The sequence below is a fragment of the Emys orbicularis genome, chromosome 13 (assembly GCF_028017835.1).
Source record: "Emys orbicularis isolate rEmyOrb1 chromosome 13, rEmyOrb1.hap1, whole genome shotgun sequence".
NCBI lineage: Eukaryota > Metazoa > Chordata > Testudines > Emydidae > Emys > Emys orbicularis.
Window position 1 is genome coordinate 34,040,937 of NC_088695.1, and position 15,215 is coordinate 34,056,151.

A 15,215-nucleotide genomic window follows, 5' to 3' on the forward strand; every position below is an offset into this window, starting at 1 on the left:
TATTTAATTGCTAATATATTTATGTATTGAGTTTTGTAATTTTTTTAAAATAAGTAATCCTCAAGATCAGAAGATCCCTATTTTAAAAAGTGAGTAAAGCCGAAAAAGTAAGTCAGACATCTCATATTAAGTCTACCCCCACTTCCTGCTATTATTATTTAGTACTTGTATTAGAAGAGTACCCAGAGACCAGTGAGGATTGAGCTAACTCAGGGGTTCTCAAACTGGGGGTCTGGACCCCACAGGGGGTCGCGAGGTTATTACATGGGGGGTCATGAGCTGTCAGCCTCCACCCTAAATCCTGCTTTGCCTCCAACATTTATAATGGTGTTAAATATATTAAAAAGTGTTTTTAATTTATAAGGTTGGTCGCACTCAGAGGCTTGCTATGTGAAAGGGGTCACCAGTACAAAAGTTTGAGAACCACTGTGCTAACTGCTGCACAAATACATACAAAGACATAGGGCAAAACTGGCCCAGTTGAAGTCAATGACAAAACTCCTATGGACTTCAGTGGAGTCCCAGTTTCACCCACCATTATGTCCTGCCCTGAAAGGCTTATCCAGAAGTTACCATTCCAACAACAGCTAAAAACAATATATTATTCAATATTTTAAAGATTGCTCAGCTAGTATTTTACAAAATTGTACAGTATTTTATTTGAAACTAGAGCTTTGTTGTTACTTATGCAAGTCAATAACACTACTCTTATGAGTATTGACTTGGAATAAAAGAGCCAGGGCTCAAGGGGATGCCTGCGTGGATCACACTGCAGGAGAAGGCCTTGGTTATGTACTTGGGAAGAGTAGCTCTTTCCACCCAGTTTCTACATTATGAACACTTACAACAGGAGATTTCTAAGAGACATAGGAGGGAGACTCCCTCTACCATTTTGAGGGATTCGCTGTAAAGCAGATTTTTAAATCTCTCCTGATATGAAGGATTTTTTGTGGTGCGATTCAAAGAGAAATTTTAAATCTCACTGTTCTATGTGAAATGAATAAATAACAAGAAGCAACAAAACAGAAATAAAAACAAGAAGTGAGACATTATTTCCTTAATTTAGATTACTCATGCAGGAAATACCTTGCTTCTTGTTTTTATATCAACATTATTGCTTCTTGTTATATGTTATTTTCACTATTGAGCAAAATATTTATTAAACAAAGCATTACACTAAGAACAAAAAGTAAAATCTAACTACACCTCTACCCCGATATAACACGACCCAATATAACACGAATTCGGATATAATGCGGTAAAGCAGTGCTCCGGGGGAGCGGGGGGTCTGCACACTCCGGTGGATCAAAGCAAGTTCGATATAACGCGGTTTCACCTATAACGCGGTAAGATTTTTTGGCTCCCGAGGACAGCGTTATATTGGGCTAGGGGTGTATTAGCTTTTAGAAATCTCTCGTTCACACTGTAATTCCAGTTAAAGAGAGATCTCTGGAAATGCAGTCTCTTCTTCATTTCAGTTTATTTTCTTTTTAAACAAAGTAATTTATGAAGAACACAATCATAAACCTTTAGTAATGAGCTACATAATAATTAGTCATTATTATTAATTAATTATTATTATTTGACTAGTATCATTGAAGAAAACAGTGTAGACAGGGTCAAATTTCCCACTATCACACTAACACTGGTATTGCACCACTGGCTAGTGGAGTATGGTCACAGTACTAGTATGGATTGGCTGATTGTATCTCTACACCAGTTTGAGCAGGCGTAGACAACAGAAAAGTAACAATTCCAAATGCCAGTCTACCCTAGTACTCCCACTATTGCTACAATCCCACTAGTGGAGCTACACTGTGGCAGTGCAGCAGTGGGAAATCTGAAGAAAAATGCTAGCAGTCTTTTGTGCCACTGAAGTGTATATGTGATGTCCTAGCACCTTGGAGTAGAGATGTGGAAGCCATTGAGAGGTGATATCCATGCCTTGGCGTCAGGGAGGTTTCTATACGATGCCAGCAGTAACATGGCAGCATGCGTATGCTTATGCAGCTTTCATGGCACCCCAAAACCTTGGCAATGTGCATGTAAGCTTTCACACAGCACCAGCAACACTGTCACAGATCATGTATAAGAGCTTTTCCACAGCACTCCAAGCAATATGCTGAGGTATCCTTGGGAACTTTCACATTGCTGGAGAGGGTGTATACATGCATGGAGAGTTCACATGGCACTCCCAACACTATGGAAGTGCATGAATGTTTGTGGCGCTTTTACACACCATGTCCCCAATAGTGTGGCAATGTATATATGTGTGAGGGGCTTGTGTGCAGCATTCCCAACCACAGGATGAAAAATGTGTGTAAATGTGGGGATCTTTCATGTGGCACCCCAAGCAAAGTGGTGGGATGTATTTGGGAGGGAGTGCTACTTTCACAAACTGCCTCCAGCACTTTGGCAGGGGGAGGGGGTGGCACTTGCATGGGACACCCCAGCATAGTTGCAGGGAGTGTGTGTTTCGCGGGAGAGAGAAAGGGAAGGAGTTTCACACAATGCCCTGACACTACACTTGTAGCACGTGGCAGCTTGACATAAGGCTTCATGCTGGCCTTACAATAGCAGAGCAGATGTGCACGGATGTGCTGAGGCCTTCAGGTTGTGTCCCCCCCCCCCCCCCGTGTGGATTTGGGATGGGGGGTTTAAAATGACCTTTTGCACCTAAGTGGGCGTGAATGCAGGGTGAAAAGGAAGTGCCTACGTGTAGTGCCTTCACCTAGCATCCGCTGCACCACGGCAGGGCGAGTGGGGGGCTTCATGCACTGACCCCATATTGTGGCGATGCAGGTGTGGGGGAGAAATGGGACTTTAATGGGGACTGACCAGCACAACAGCAGCGTGTGGGTGTGCCTGTGAGGAGCACAGGCTATGGTTCCCATCCCACATGAGGGGGTGAGCACGGGCCTACAGGGTGCAGGGGGGGAGGGGAAAGTGCCCTCCCCAGTATCGCTGAAGTGAGAGGTTCCTAACTGATCAGCCCACGATACTGGTGAATGTCGTGTCCAGCTTGTATCTAACTTTGTTACAGCGCCCTCCCGCCTGTGCCTATGTTTCTGGCCCTGTCACTCACACATGACAAGGCCTGGCTCGCACCTTCCCTCCCCCTCACACCCACCAGCCCTTTCTGCTGATCGTCCGCCATTTTGACTCGTTTCTTTCCTCAACTGCTCCCCCCTGCTTCGCCACGGGAGGCTCCTCCCAGAAATTTCACGTTGTATGGGTTTTTTTCTCCTTTCCCAAAGGGACCAACATTCACCCTCGATCTTTGTCCCGATTTTCGGGCCACATTTCATTCAAAATTTCCCCGCCTCAGCCAATCCCTTCCGGGGTCACGGCCCGGCCGCCCCAACGGCCACTTTCTAGGATCGCCGAAATATTTATTTAGAGGCGGACTCGCCACGGATGTTTCGCGGCCGCTTCTGTAAAACGCGCGAAGGGGTGAAAAAAAATGAACGGAAAACGTCGGTTACGGAGAGAGCCTGGCGGTCGCGCGCGCGGACCCGCTTCCCTTCCGGGTCAGAAGCGGCCATTTTGTGGCGTTAAGTAGGAGGGCGCGGACTCTACCTCGCTCATTTGCTAGTAGCAGCGGTGAGAGGCGGGTGGCCGCTGCGCTGCATTTGCCCTTCCCCCTTCTTGGCCGCCGATCCCCGGGCTGGGTTCCCGTCTGTCGCCTCTACGGAGCCCGTGAATCTTCTGCGATCTCATTACACGGCCTGTAGCTTTCCACCTTTGTGGCCTAAAGGTCGGGGCCCGCTTCGGCGTCTATTCCCTGGCTTGAGGGGCCTCCCAGGCCAGATCCGGTACCGACTCTCCTGATCTGTTCGCCAGGTTTCTCTCCTCAGTCCCGCCGCCCCTCGGGGGCCTCTGCCCGCCATGAGCTACGGGCGCCCCCCGCCTGATGTGGAGGGCATGACTTCCCTGAAGGTGGATAACCTGACCTACCGCACGTCTCCAGACACGCTAAGACGCGTCTTCGAGAAGTACGGGCGGGTGGGGGACGTCTACATCCCCCGGGACCGCTACACCAAGGAGAGCCGCGGCTTTGCGTTCGTCCGCTTCCACGACAAGCGCGATGCCGAGGATGCGATGGACGCCATGGACGGCGCAGTGCTGGACGGCCGAGAGCTCCGCGTCCAGATGGCCCGTTACGGGAGGCCCCCGGACTCCCATCACAGCCGCCGGGGGCCGCCGCCGCGCCGATACGGAGGTGGCGGCTACGGACGCCGCAGCCGCAGGTGAGAGCCCAGCAAGGCAGGAGTGCTAGGTGGGGGAGGGGCAGAAGGCTGCTTTCCCGGGGCTATAGAGGACTTGGGAGGCGCAGGGCTGAGGGTGGGAACCATGGGTTTGGGGGGGCAGCGGAGGTACAGCCTGGGGGAACCAGTGGCCCCTATGTGACGCGATGGAGGAGGGTGTTTCATGGCTGGGAAGGCAGGATCGGCGCGAAAACGCAGGCTTACAGAGCCACGTGGTGTCCATGGCGGCGGGGAGTGTTCGGGGGTGGATGGTAGGCTCAGCCCCAGGCCGCTTCCTCGGAATAATGACGTCTTGTAACCGCCGCGGGGGGGAGACTTGTTCCACTTCCACCCTGACTAGCCCAGTGCAACACGCCTTTTTCACGTCTAACCGAGTGATTTTAACGTTCTAGCCCCAGAAGACGCCGCCGTAGCCGATCCAGGAGCAGGAGCCGCTCTAGGTCCCGCAGTCGATCCCGCTACAGTCGGTCCAAGTCCAGATCCCGCACACGCTCCCGATCTCGCTCGACCTCTAAGTCTAGGTCTGCCAGGAGATCCAAATCCAAGTCGTCATCCGTCTCCAGATCCCGATCCAGGTCGAGGTCCAGATCCAGGTCTAGAAGTCCCCCACCAGTCTCAAAGAGGGAATCTAAATCCAGATCCAGGTCTAAGAGCCCCCCCAAATCTCCCGAAGAGGAAGGAGCTGTATCCTCTTAGGAAAATGGTAATGTAGCTGGAACTGTATGCAATTTGCATGTTACTTCATAACAGCCCTTAAGTGGGGTGTATCGGGGTAGTTCTTACCATATTAACAACCTGAATCAAGTGACTCGTAATGGGAGACACTGTTCGCTTTTTGAGCAGACTTTTCAGTTATTTGGCTAGGGAAATAAATTTTTGCAGAGGACATATTTTTATGTTTTGTTGAGAGATTAATGGTTTGGTTTAATGAAAATATTGTATGAGACGCAACCTATTAATGAAAATGACTATTTCTTGCTGTTTTTTATCCAACATCTGCATTTTCCCCTTTAAAGCTGCGGTCTCCTGTTTGCTAAAAGAATATTGGCCAGTATTGCAGATTTTAACTGATTTGGCTGATCCTCCAGGGACCAGTTTCTGTGGGCGTGTATTGGAGCAGGTTTGTCTTTAAAAGTTAAAGATACACTATCCTTTTATAATGGAACATCATCAGTTCAGTGGTCATTGCACTGACTGGAGGTAAAAAAAAAAAGTTCTTATAGAAGTGGCAAATGCAATGCAATAAAATGGAAACTAGTTTTTCCTCAAATGAACTTTAGAGGCTTCTAAGGATATACTGGGTGGGGAAAGGATAGTGTGTCTTTAACCCCTCAAACTGTTTGGTCCTGTTTTTAAAATGGAAATGGGCCTAAGATAGTTGTAAGGTTAAATAATTGTATGTTAAAATTAATGATACTGTCTCAGATTGTATTGAATGCCAGTTGGAAGATAAAATTAAGTCTTTAAGTATTACAAAAATTATTAGTTTCTATAACTTCTTATATGGGCTGAATTCAAGTTAAGTGTATGATTTACAGCCTGATGCTTGCTCTTCACTAACTCAGTTTAAACTAATGTGACTATTAAATGCTTCTTCGCTATCAACTTTGAATTTCAAATTTGGCCTTTGAATTAGAGGTAATGTGGTGACAAATGGGGGGAGGTGAAGCACTATACATAATCCTTAATAAAACTTAATTAAATTAGGCAAGGCCAGTTGAATCACAACCAGAAGCATACTTGAAGTCATCCACATAATTGGGAAGGTGCATGGTGGAAATGTGGCTGAACTGTTCTCTCTTCAAACCTAGATGCATCAGATAAATGAGAAATCTACATAAAGGACGCCTCTGGGGGAAAAGATCCTATGAATCTTCAGTCCATTGGAGAGACCCCAGGCACAAGCAACCAGCTGTTGAAAAGGTTATTTTGTAACATTTTTGTCTAACTTTTTACTTGTTTAAGTTGAGCCTCAAATGGCAGACTTTACATTTTATGTGCCATTTTGTTGCTGTTATTCAAATTTCTTGTAATTTAGTGAAGTGAACGACTACCGATTTCATTATTGGCTTGGATATTTGAGGTAAATTTTCATTTTTGTTTATATAGTGCTGGCTTTTGTTTGACTTTAAAAAAAAAAACTGATGGTAACTTAATTTGTTGCCTCAAGTTTCATGTTGCGGAAACATGCAGCCATTACATGCCGAGTAGCTGACTGTCAAGGAAGTGTTCTCAATTTGCCTTCATTCCTTAAATAAAATTCTGCAAAACTTCTTCGGATGTAAACTTCTTGTAAATGCTATTTGCTTTGAATTTAAATAGTATCGTCTATTCCAAATTTGTATAAAACTTTTCAGGTGACAGTTGATTTTTGAAAGGATTGTTTTATCAGACTCAATTCTAATCTCTTCTCTTATGTATTTTTGTGCACTAGGCGCAGTTGTGTAGCAGTTGAGTAATGCTGGTTAGCTGTTAAGGTGGCGTGTTGCAGTGCAGAGTGCTTGGCTGTTTCCTGTTTTCTCCTGATTGCTCCTGTGTAACGATGCCTTGTCGTGCAGAAACAAATGGCTGTCCAGTTAATTAAAATGCCTGACAACTGCACTTCCAGTCACCCGGGCCTTGCATAAAAATAATGGAGCATACAGTGAGCACATCTAGCTGATGATATACACACCTTATTTTTTCCAGAATGGTAAATCTTACCATCTTCTTTTATGAACTTGCATATAAGAAATGTAATGTTAAGAGCAAATGTTTCATTCCTTTGTAAGTACTGATTGGTGTATCTTTTGCTTATGACATTATGTACTATAACCACTGTCCCTGTAGTTACTATTAAACATTTTTCTTGGTGTTAACTTTTCTCAATCTAATGTCTGAGTCAACATTTATTTTTAGCTTATAAAGATCTCAGCAATTATATTGTGAATGTTTAACTTCTCTTCAGTAACTTTACTGTCCATTGCTTTTAAATTGTATCAACAGGGGGTAGCTGTTTCAATACTAGTTTAGTATATCATCTTAGTAACAAACGTTTCTTTTTGAACAATACAAACCTTAAATATTAACTGCTTAGGCAAGGTGCCAAGTGGCAGACCTGGTTGCTTGAAGTCCTGTTTGTTAAAAGAACAAGTGATGAAAAACAGTACTTGTTGGATTTGCCTTTGTGCCAGCTTAAAAGTGAAGGTAGCTAATCTTGTGAGAAGTAATGGTAGTATTTTTGAGCTAGACACCAATGGAGTTGTAATTGCAGCCTGCAAGCACTATGTAGAAAACCATCTGTTCATCAAAATGCTGCCTCAGTGCACATCTAATAAAGTCTTGATTACCTAATCTTCAGACTTAACAGGGATATGAGTATCAGCGGGCTTGTCTAAACTTTTAAAGTTAATGCAGTCTTGAAAGTGCTTATTCTAAATAGAAACAAGGTGCACTTGTTCTAGAACAAATGTCAACAATGGAATTAACTTTGTGTAGATGCCCTAAAAATTAGTGTCTATCTAATACTAAGATGTCTAAAGTAAATTGTGACCCACTAAACTAGAACTTTGTTCCAGGAAAATCTTACTATTCACATAATTACATCTTGTTATTAAATACAGAAAGGGTAACTGCATAAAATGAACATTGTTCAGATCCTTAGTTAAATTGTTAGTACACTATGTTTAGCTCTTAAACTGGAAAACAGGTAAGAAATAGTAACTTTCAGGCTGAACATGTAATAGTCAAGTTCCTAACTTGAACTTTGAAGAAAATCACAACCTGGCCATTATAAATAGTCAGCATGGTAAGCTAGAGTATGTAGACATGAATGTTTTTTGCCAGAATTTCACTGTTTGTCTTTCTCCTATACCTGTGATGCAATTAAAGTAGATGTAAAAATCCTCTTAATTTTATTCTCTAGGTGTGAACACAACTCTTTAGAAGAAAGGCATAACCAAACACTTTCAACAGATCTTATTCATACAATGCAAGATAAGATGAAATAATTCTGCTTAAAATTGTACTAATTAGTATACCTGGTTTCACAAGAATTACACTAAAGCCATTTAGGGGTATGATAAATGACTTTAGTAGCATGGATCGGTGGAGGAAATGCATTCTGTTTTGTGGTAAGCAAACATTTTCCCTGCCTCTTGATCAAGTAGCATTAATTTCTCCAAACAAATGGAAATGCTGTTTATCCAAAACTTGCTTGAAGTGGAGTGTAGTCAGTTTTCTGAGGTACTTTCTTGAATTAGAATCAGCAACGGGAAGAAACTGAAGTGTAGCTTGCTCCTGCTAGTGAGATGATCATCATTTCAATGGTATGTCTTCCTGGGAGCGGAGAGGTAGCCAACTGTTCCTTGTCAGCATTAAAAGACCGTAAGGGAACGTGGATATTCTTCAACTTCCATTTGTACAGCAAAGCTTCAATAGACCAGTCAGAACTGAAGGAAAGAAATGTCAGATGGATTGTTTTGATAAAAGTACAGTCTTAGTTCAGTGCTTGTTTTGTCATTAAACTACTGTGCATGAACAAGCACAGTAACTATAGAAGAGTGACAAACTTAAAATACAAAAAGCTTAAATACACAGCTACCCATATGTTTCTATCTTATTCTGTTGACTGGTTTAAGGCCTTGTTTGTCAAAACTCTGCCCTTTGCATCTGTTGACTTTGGAGCCTCAAGACAAAATGCACACAAGTTAGTTTCTCCTGAAATTACCTTCGGACCTGATATGTAGTCCAGAACTGAGCATCTGGGTTCCTTTTCATCAAGAAGTACACTGTAGTTATAACATCTTCAAAATCTGCATATAGGTTTTAAATAAACAATTTGATCTGGTTAGGTGCATGTTCAAAGATGCCTGGGCAAACACTGCACTAATGCTTAGAATAACTTCAGAAAGTTACAATTGTGTAAGACCACCTATGGTTGGAGCATAGTTCTTCAGTAACTCTTACACACAACAGTTGTCCTAACACCATTGCTCCTAGCTGTAAAGTTAGCTATTAACTTTCAGTATTTTCATCCCTTTTATAGTTTGCTTTTTTGACCATGTTTGTTGTAATATTCATCTATCTGCATGGAACCTATAAAGATAGGAGTTTGTTCCCACACAACTATTAAAGTCGAACACCCAGCTGTGACTTTCTTCAAGCATGCATTAATTTGCAGTTGATTAGGGAATGTTTTCTTGGTGCCAGTCACAATTTTTTTGCTTCCCTCTGAAATACCATGTTGCCAACTTAGCAACTTTGTCACTAGATTTAGTGATTTTGGTTTCCCTACCAAGAAAATGTGTCAAAGTGACCAGTGCCAAATCTAGCAACTTTCACTGCAAATTAGTGACATTCAGAGAAAAGTCACCAATATCTATAGTCAATCATTCATAAGTAGCTCAGTGTTAATGAAATCCATTTCAGGCTCACTACATTCTGTTGTACACCAAGTCACTATCATTGTCTTAATTGAGCATGTCATCAGAATGAATCCTATTCCAGGGCTTCTTGGAAGGTGGGATGAGACAAGGCCATCTGCCCCAGTGGGGCACTGTGCCTCCAGGAATGAAGCCTTTACTCCTCGATCAAAGATGGAGCTATCTTGCTTTCAGCTGCCCTTTACTCCTTTCCCTGGCTTAGCTGCCCAGCTGTTTCCAGAAATTAAACCCTGGAAGTGTGGGGGGGAGGGAGAAGGGGTCCAGCTAGTGGATTTTTGTTTTAAAATCTACTTTCTTGGCTCCCTGCAGCAGCGAGTTCAGGTCAGATGGATGCCCCCTTTCCCCCTGAGTCTGGCCTCTCCCTTTCACTAGCCTGTCTGTTTAAATCGAGGCTGGCAAGAAAGGGTGGTTCAGCTGCAATTAATCAACCCCAGCCAGCCTGGGCTGCAGTGTGCCCTTCCCAGTGAGCAGAAGGCTACGGTTTCCTTCTCAATGAGCAGAGGGCACCCTCCTGAGGATGACTGTACTATTATTGCTTCTGGTGTGCAATAGTATATAGTAAGAAGAGCATGGAAAGGATTTTATTAATGCTATTGAGCTGCTTGTGAATGATTTTGAGACATATGTGCCTATGTGTGTATACTAAGGGCTTGTCTATATTGGCAATTAACAGCGCTACAACTTCCTCACTCAGGTGTGGAAAAACACCCCCCTGAGCGCAAGTTGCAGCACGGTAAAGTGCCAGTGTAAACAGTGCCCCAGCACTGAGAGCTACACCCCTCGTTGAGGTGGGGTTTCTTAGAGCACTGGGAGAGCATTGCCAGTGTAGACAAGCCCTAAGCCTTGGTTGAAGTCTGGAAATTTTGTTTGGTTACAGTTTTGACACCTTTTGAGTGTTTAAAACAGCTACATCTACCAACTTTTCAGGGTGTGTCCAGTGACTTCCTGCTAGGTAGAGTTGGCGACACTGCCATGACTAAATTAAATATTACCATCACTTAACTCTTTACTTTCTCTAGCTTATTGTTATATACATTCATAACATTTTATTTGCTTATGAGTAGTCACTAACCTTCTGGTTCAAAAAATACATCAGAGGCCAGAATAATGTCTACTTGAGGCAGAGAGAGCAGATTGGGAGATATTTGGCCCCATGTGAGTCCTATAATGTGTACCCCTAGAAGGTTATTTATCCGACAGCTTCGCTCACAGTTCTTCAAGCACTGAGGCAGCTCTTCAGTATCTGACAGTATCACTTCGGCCCCACATTTAGCAGCTACTATACCAGGTAGGCTCGTGCCTGCTCCAATCTAAACAAAATAAAAGACTAATCTCATTCATAAATTATATTTAATGCAAAGGATAACTGAAGGATGGGGGAGTATATTCTGTATCTTGCCTCAAAGTGTTTAATGATGCCATTCTTTAGTTGAATTCATGGTAACTTTAAAACTACATGTTCACCTCTGAACTGCCCTTGCTCAGGAGAAAAGACATTTGTATTTGATCTGTAGCAGCAGTGGTACACCACAGATATAAATTTAAGAATGTCATGAATCTTACTTGTTTCTGTTCTTGTAAATATAGTGAAGTGGATGGAATCCTACATGCTTAAACATGTTATTCACAAAGATAAATCCTGCAGTTCATAGATGAGCAAAACTTATATTTAACAGGAAGCCCCTTCGATGGCTCCTAACTGCTGCTTCCATAAATCAGCCTGCAAAAATATCTGCTTTAATTATGGTTTTACTATATCACTCCTTTGAGTATTTGGGCATTTTTCCAATGTTTGACCAAAAGAACTTGCAAACTGTTTCATGAATCTCCAACCACAAAAGTTACCACAGTAATTTTTTGACATTAATTGGATCAGAGGTTAGACCATTTTAAGACACATGGGCAGAACAGAAAATAAATGCCAAAAGGCAGATCACGAAGTAGGATCATTTAGAATTATATTAATACTGAAGCAGAAATAGGAAAAAAGCATCCTGCAGCTTACCTAAATAAAAAAAGAAATCAAAATTAAAACTGATTGAGCGTTAAGACAAGTAACCATGAGCCTAATAATTTTTTTAAAGGTAAGTTTGTATGATCAAAAATCTTTCAAGACTACATTTACCTCCAAAATTCTCTTGCCAGGTAGCATTCTTCTGTGAAACCATAGGTACTGAGCAAGAACCACAGCACAGGGCCAAACGTACATGCCATATTGGGAATCCAGGACCTGAAACAATAAGCCCCTTCTATGATCTTTGGCAGCACCATAAAACACTTTGAAAGAGACAGAAAAATATTACATTAGTGCATTTTTACTCTAGTCGTGCTTTGGTCACTCATTTTGAGCCTGATCCTGAGCTATCCCTACTTCAGTTGACCTACTGTTATTTTCTGCTCATATGTAATTCAAACAAATTGTACATCCCTACAATTAAGTTATTTTCCACATGGCTAGAGCTTTCCCACTTGATTAGCAAAGACTCTTGCCTCACCCTCCTGGTTAACTTTTCTAGACTAGTAAAGATTTAAGCATGCAGTCTTGTGCTTTACCAGTGCAAGTTTGAAATACATCAAGCAATGACACTTCTATCATCTTGTTTTGGGATATTCCACAATCTAATGGTCTGGTTCTGGAATTTTCACTCAGCTAAGTAGTCCTATTACAGCAAAAGAGCATAGGTAGGCACACATTAGTAAGGAATTTAGGATCAAAGGGAATCTTTGTTAAATTTTTATTCTGAAATTTAGCCTAGATTTATTTTCTTGATTTCATCCCATTTTTCCTTGGTGAAAGTTCTCTCCTGCAGCCTTTACTCAGGCAAAATTCCTGTTAAAGTCAATTTGTGCCTAGATATGGTGATTCAGTGCATTTTAGACCCAATTATCTATGTCTATATCAGTTCTTCACAATTTAAAAATGAAGGCCCTCTGTGTCTACACAGTCAAAAGAAATGAGTTTACCAATGATTCCAAGTATCAGAGGGGTAGCCATGTTAGTCTGTATACACAAAAACAACGAGGAGTCCGGTGGCACCTTAAAGACTAACCGATTTATTTGTGCATAAGCTTTCATGGATAAAAAACCCACTTCTTCAAAGCTTATGCCCAAATAAATTGGTTAGTCGTTAAGGTGCCACGGGACTCCTCGTTGTTTTACCAATGATTGTTTATCTGGGATTGAATAATGGGTTTTAGCCTATTTATTACATGGCTTGGAGGAGTCTACACAGGTCAGAACAAAGGGGTTAAATGCTGCATTTTAGCAACAGCTAAATTTGACTGAGTTGTATAGATGGGGCCTAAGGCACTTACTGTCAAAAAGGCAGCTCACTTGCAGGGCTTCTAAACAAGTGAGCACTAAATAGGTTTCTTATTTTAGTTTTCTTAATGCATTCTCACAAATAACATTTTTACCATTTAAAAAAAAATATTTTCAATCAATTCAAATTTTTGCAGGAGTTAGAAACTATTTGTTCAAATTTAATGAATGTAGAAATTCAAAAATAAAACCACTATTTGATCATTACAGAACATAAATGTGTTACTACTTCATCTTTAAGCATCCAGCAAAGTAGAATAGTGAATTCTGTGCTAGAGCTACACGTGCACTTATGAGCCAATTTGTAAAATTTACTTTCAACTTTCCTAGAAGGTCCTGTCCCCACCCCCCACTTTATTTTTTCTAGTAATGCCCAGAGGCCCCAATTTAGGTTGGAGCCTCCTTATGCTAAGAAGGTGCTGTACATACAGTGATTTCTGCTATACAGGGGCATATTGTGGGTCTGAATTTATTGGACTAGATAAGAACAAATGATACAAAGAAATCCAGGAAAGGAATGCAAAATCTAGGCCTTTTTGTTGTTATATATATTTATACAAAATCCTGCCCCTCTTTTCCATCCCCACATGGCTCAGCGTTCCCGGCCCGTGCGCCCCGATTAGGGGAGGAAGGAAATCAGGCTTCACAACGAACTGAAGGGCTACAGGTGTAAATGTATCAGCACCTCAGGAATCAGCACCACCAGCTCTGGCCTCGGCTCTTCTCTTTCTTGCTCGTCCTGCTCTTCCGCAAACCTGTACTCCTTGACACTGAACCGCGGACCCTCGTCGCACATTGGAACCACTTCTCTAGCGGCGGCGGCTGCTGCTCCGATAATTTACTCACCTCTTCCCCTGTGCTGACTTCACCCATGAGCTGACTGACACCAAAGCAGACCAATCACAGGCAAGAACGTTTAAAGCAGGGTCTTGTCAAGGTCCAACCAGCGGTAGCTGGCTGAGAGGGTCTGAGACCCGGGAAGATAAAATGGCACAAAGGTCCACCCCCTTCCTTCCCTTAATCCCTTCCTGCAGTCTCCTAGCTCCTCCCCAGCAGTAGCGCACGTGCTCTGAGTCTGCTGTTGCAGTGTGACTCTGAAGTTAGGGTGACCAACAGCAAGTGTGACAAATTGGGATTTTGGGGGGAGGTATAGTTGCCCATATAAGACAAAGACCCTAATATTGGGATGATCCCGATAACATCACCTTATGATTGCAGGAGAATAAAGCGCAGCAAATTTCTGGGCTAGTATCCAGGCTCACACACCACCCCCTCCTTCCCTTATGAAAACAGCAAAGACTTAAATTGCAGTGGGCATTTGAAGGCCAAATGCTGTACTCCCACTCCAGACTAAACCTTCTGAGTTTTGATCCTGCTCCCTTTGAAGTCAATAGGAGATTTGCAGACATAGGGAATGCAGGATTTGACCCAAAGATTATTGCATAATTTTTTCTAGGCACTGTAGAGAGGTAAAATGAGCTATTCGTGTATGACGATCTCTTCCCTAGCCAAATACATGCCCTGAAGAGTTACTGTCTCAGTTTGTGGGAAGTTACAATAATTAAGGAGTTTGATCCTGTGACAATCATGTGGGAAGTCTTTTACTCCAATGAGCAAATCTGTAGGATCCAAGCCTTAAATTAGGTTTATTTAAGAAATGGTGGCTCAAGCTGAGGGTCATAGCCACCCTCCCTTTCTTCATGAGTAGGTGAAAGAGAGAACCAGGAAACTTTTTTTCCTCTTGTAACGTGGGATCACAAAATGGGAAAGGTTGAAAACTGCTGATCCTAGTGGAATCATATGGAAGACAGAAAGCCTTTTCTTGCTGTCATTAAAACTCATGCTGACTTCAATGAGAGTTTTACCAGTGCAGTGTTTTAACACTGTACAATTTTGCCCTAAATTAACTCAATGTATTTCCATCTAGTGGGATTGAAAACTATCTCTTGAAATTTGTTTAATGGAATTGTCTGGAATTCCCTCCTGCAAGCCATGATCTCAGGATCTACCCTGGTTTCCATCATTCCATCTTATTAGAAGTCTCAATTTCCAAAAACCCAGTGTTTGGGAGCTTTGCACAAATAAATATTGTTCTTATTGGGATGATCAACATGATGAAACAAGCTGCTTGTTGAAAAAGTTGGGGTTTTTTTTTTACACTGTTTCTGACTTGTTTTCAGTTAAGACCCACAAAATATAAAC

The 15,215-nt window shown here is 42.4% G+C and overlaps 2 protein-coding genes across 5 annotated transcripts; one reads left to right on the forward strand and one right to left on the reverse strand.

The window, feature by feature from the left end:
* The first annotated feature begins 3,561 nt into the window (after positions 1-3,561).
* On the forward strand, positions 3,562-7,136 carry SRSF2 (serine and arginine rich splicing factor 2). Of its 4 annotated transcripts, none has more exons than XR_010561827.1 (4): positions 3,562-4,250; positions 4,661-4,971; positions 5,285-6,191; positions 6,703-7,136. XR_010561827.1 is itself a non-coding variant. In XM_065415582.1 (3 exons), exons 1-2 carry the CDS (start codon positions 3,889-3,891, stop codon positions 4,962-4,964), a joined length of 666 nt encoding a protein of 221 aa, XP_065271654.1. In that variant the 5' UTR covers positions 3,562-3,888; the 3' UTR covers positions 4,965-4,971; positions 5,285-7,136. The 4 variants fall into 4 exon arrangements, 2 of the variants coding, with proteins under 2 accessions (XP_065271654.1, XP_065271655.1); XR_010561826.1 differs by having other exon boundaries at positions 5,285-5,388; positions 6,080-7,136; XM_065415582.1 differs by having other exon boundaries at positions 5,285-7,136.
* A 1,014-nt stretch (positions 7,137-8,150) lies between these two features.
* On the reverse strand, positions 8,151-13,886 carry METTL23 (methyltransferase 23, arginine). The gene is given in 6 exon segments (XM_065415839.1): positions 8,151-8,698; positions 8,977-9,061; positions 10,764-11,001; positions 11,817-11,921; positions 13,699-13,851; positions 13,854-13,886. Coding segments are annotated over 6 exon segments (801 nt in total). The 3' UTR covers positions 8,151-8,511.
* Between the last annotated feature and the right edge of the window lie 1,329 nt (positions 13,887-15,215).

What these genes read in the sequence shown, in the direction of transcription:
- SRSF2 (XM_065415582.1), top strand. Translation starts at nt 3,889, where the DNA reads ATGAGCTACGGGCGCCCCCCGCCTGATGTGGAGGGCATGACTTCCCTG. An exon ending in TACGGACGCCGCAGCCGCAG is followed by an intron (nt 4,251 to 4,660) that starts GTGAGAGCCCAG and finishes TTAACGTTCTAG; the next exon opens with CCCCAGAAGACGCCGCCGTA.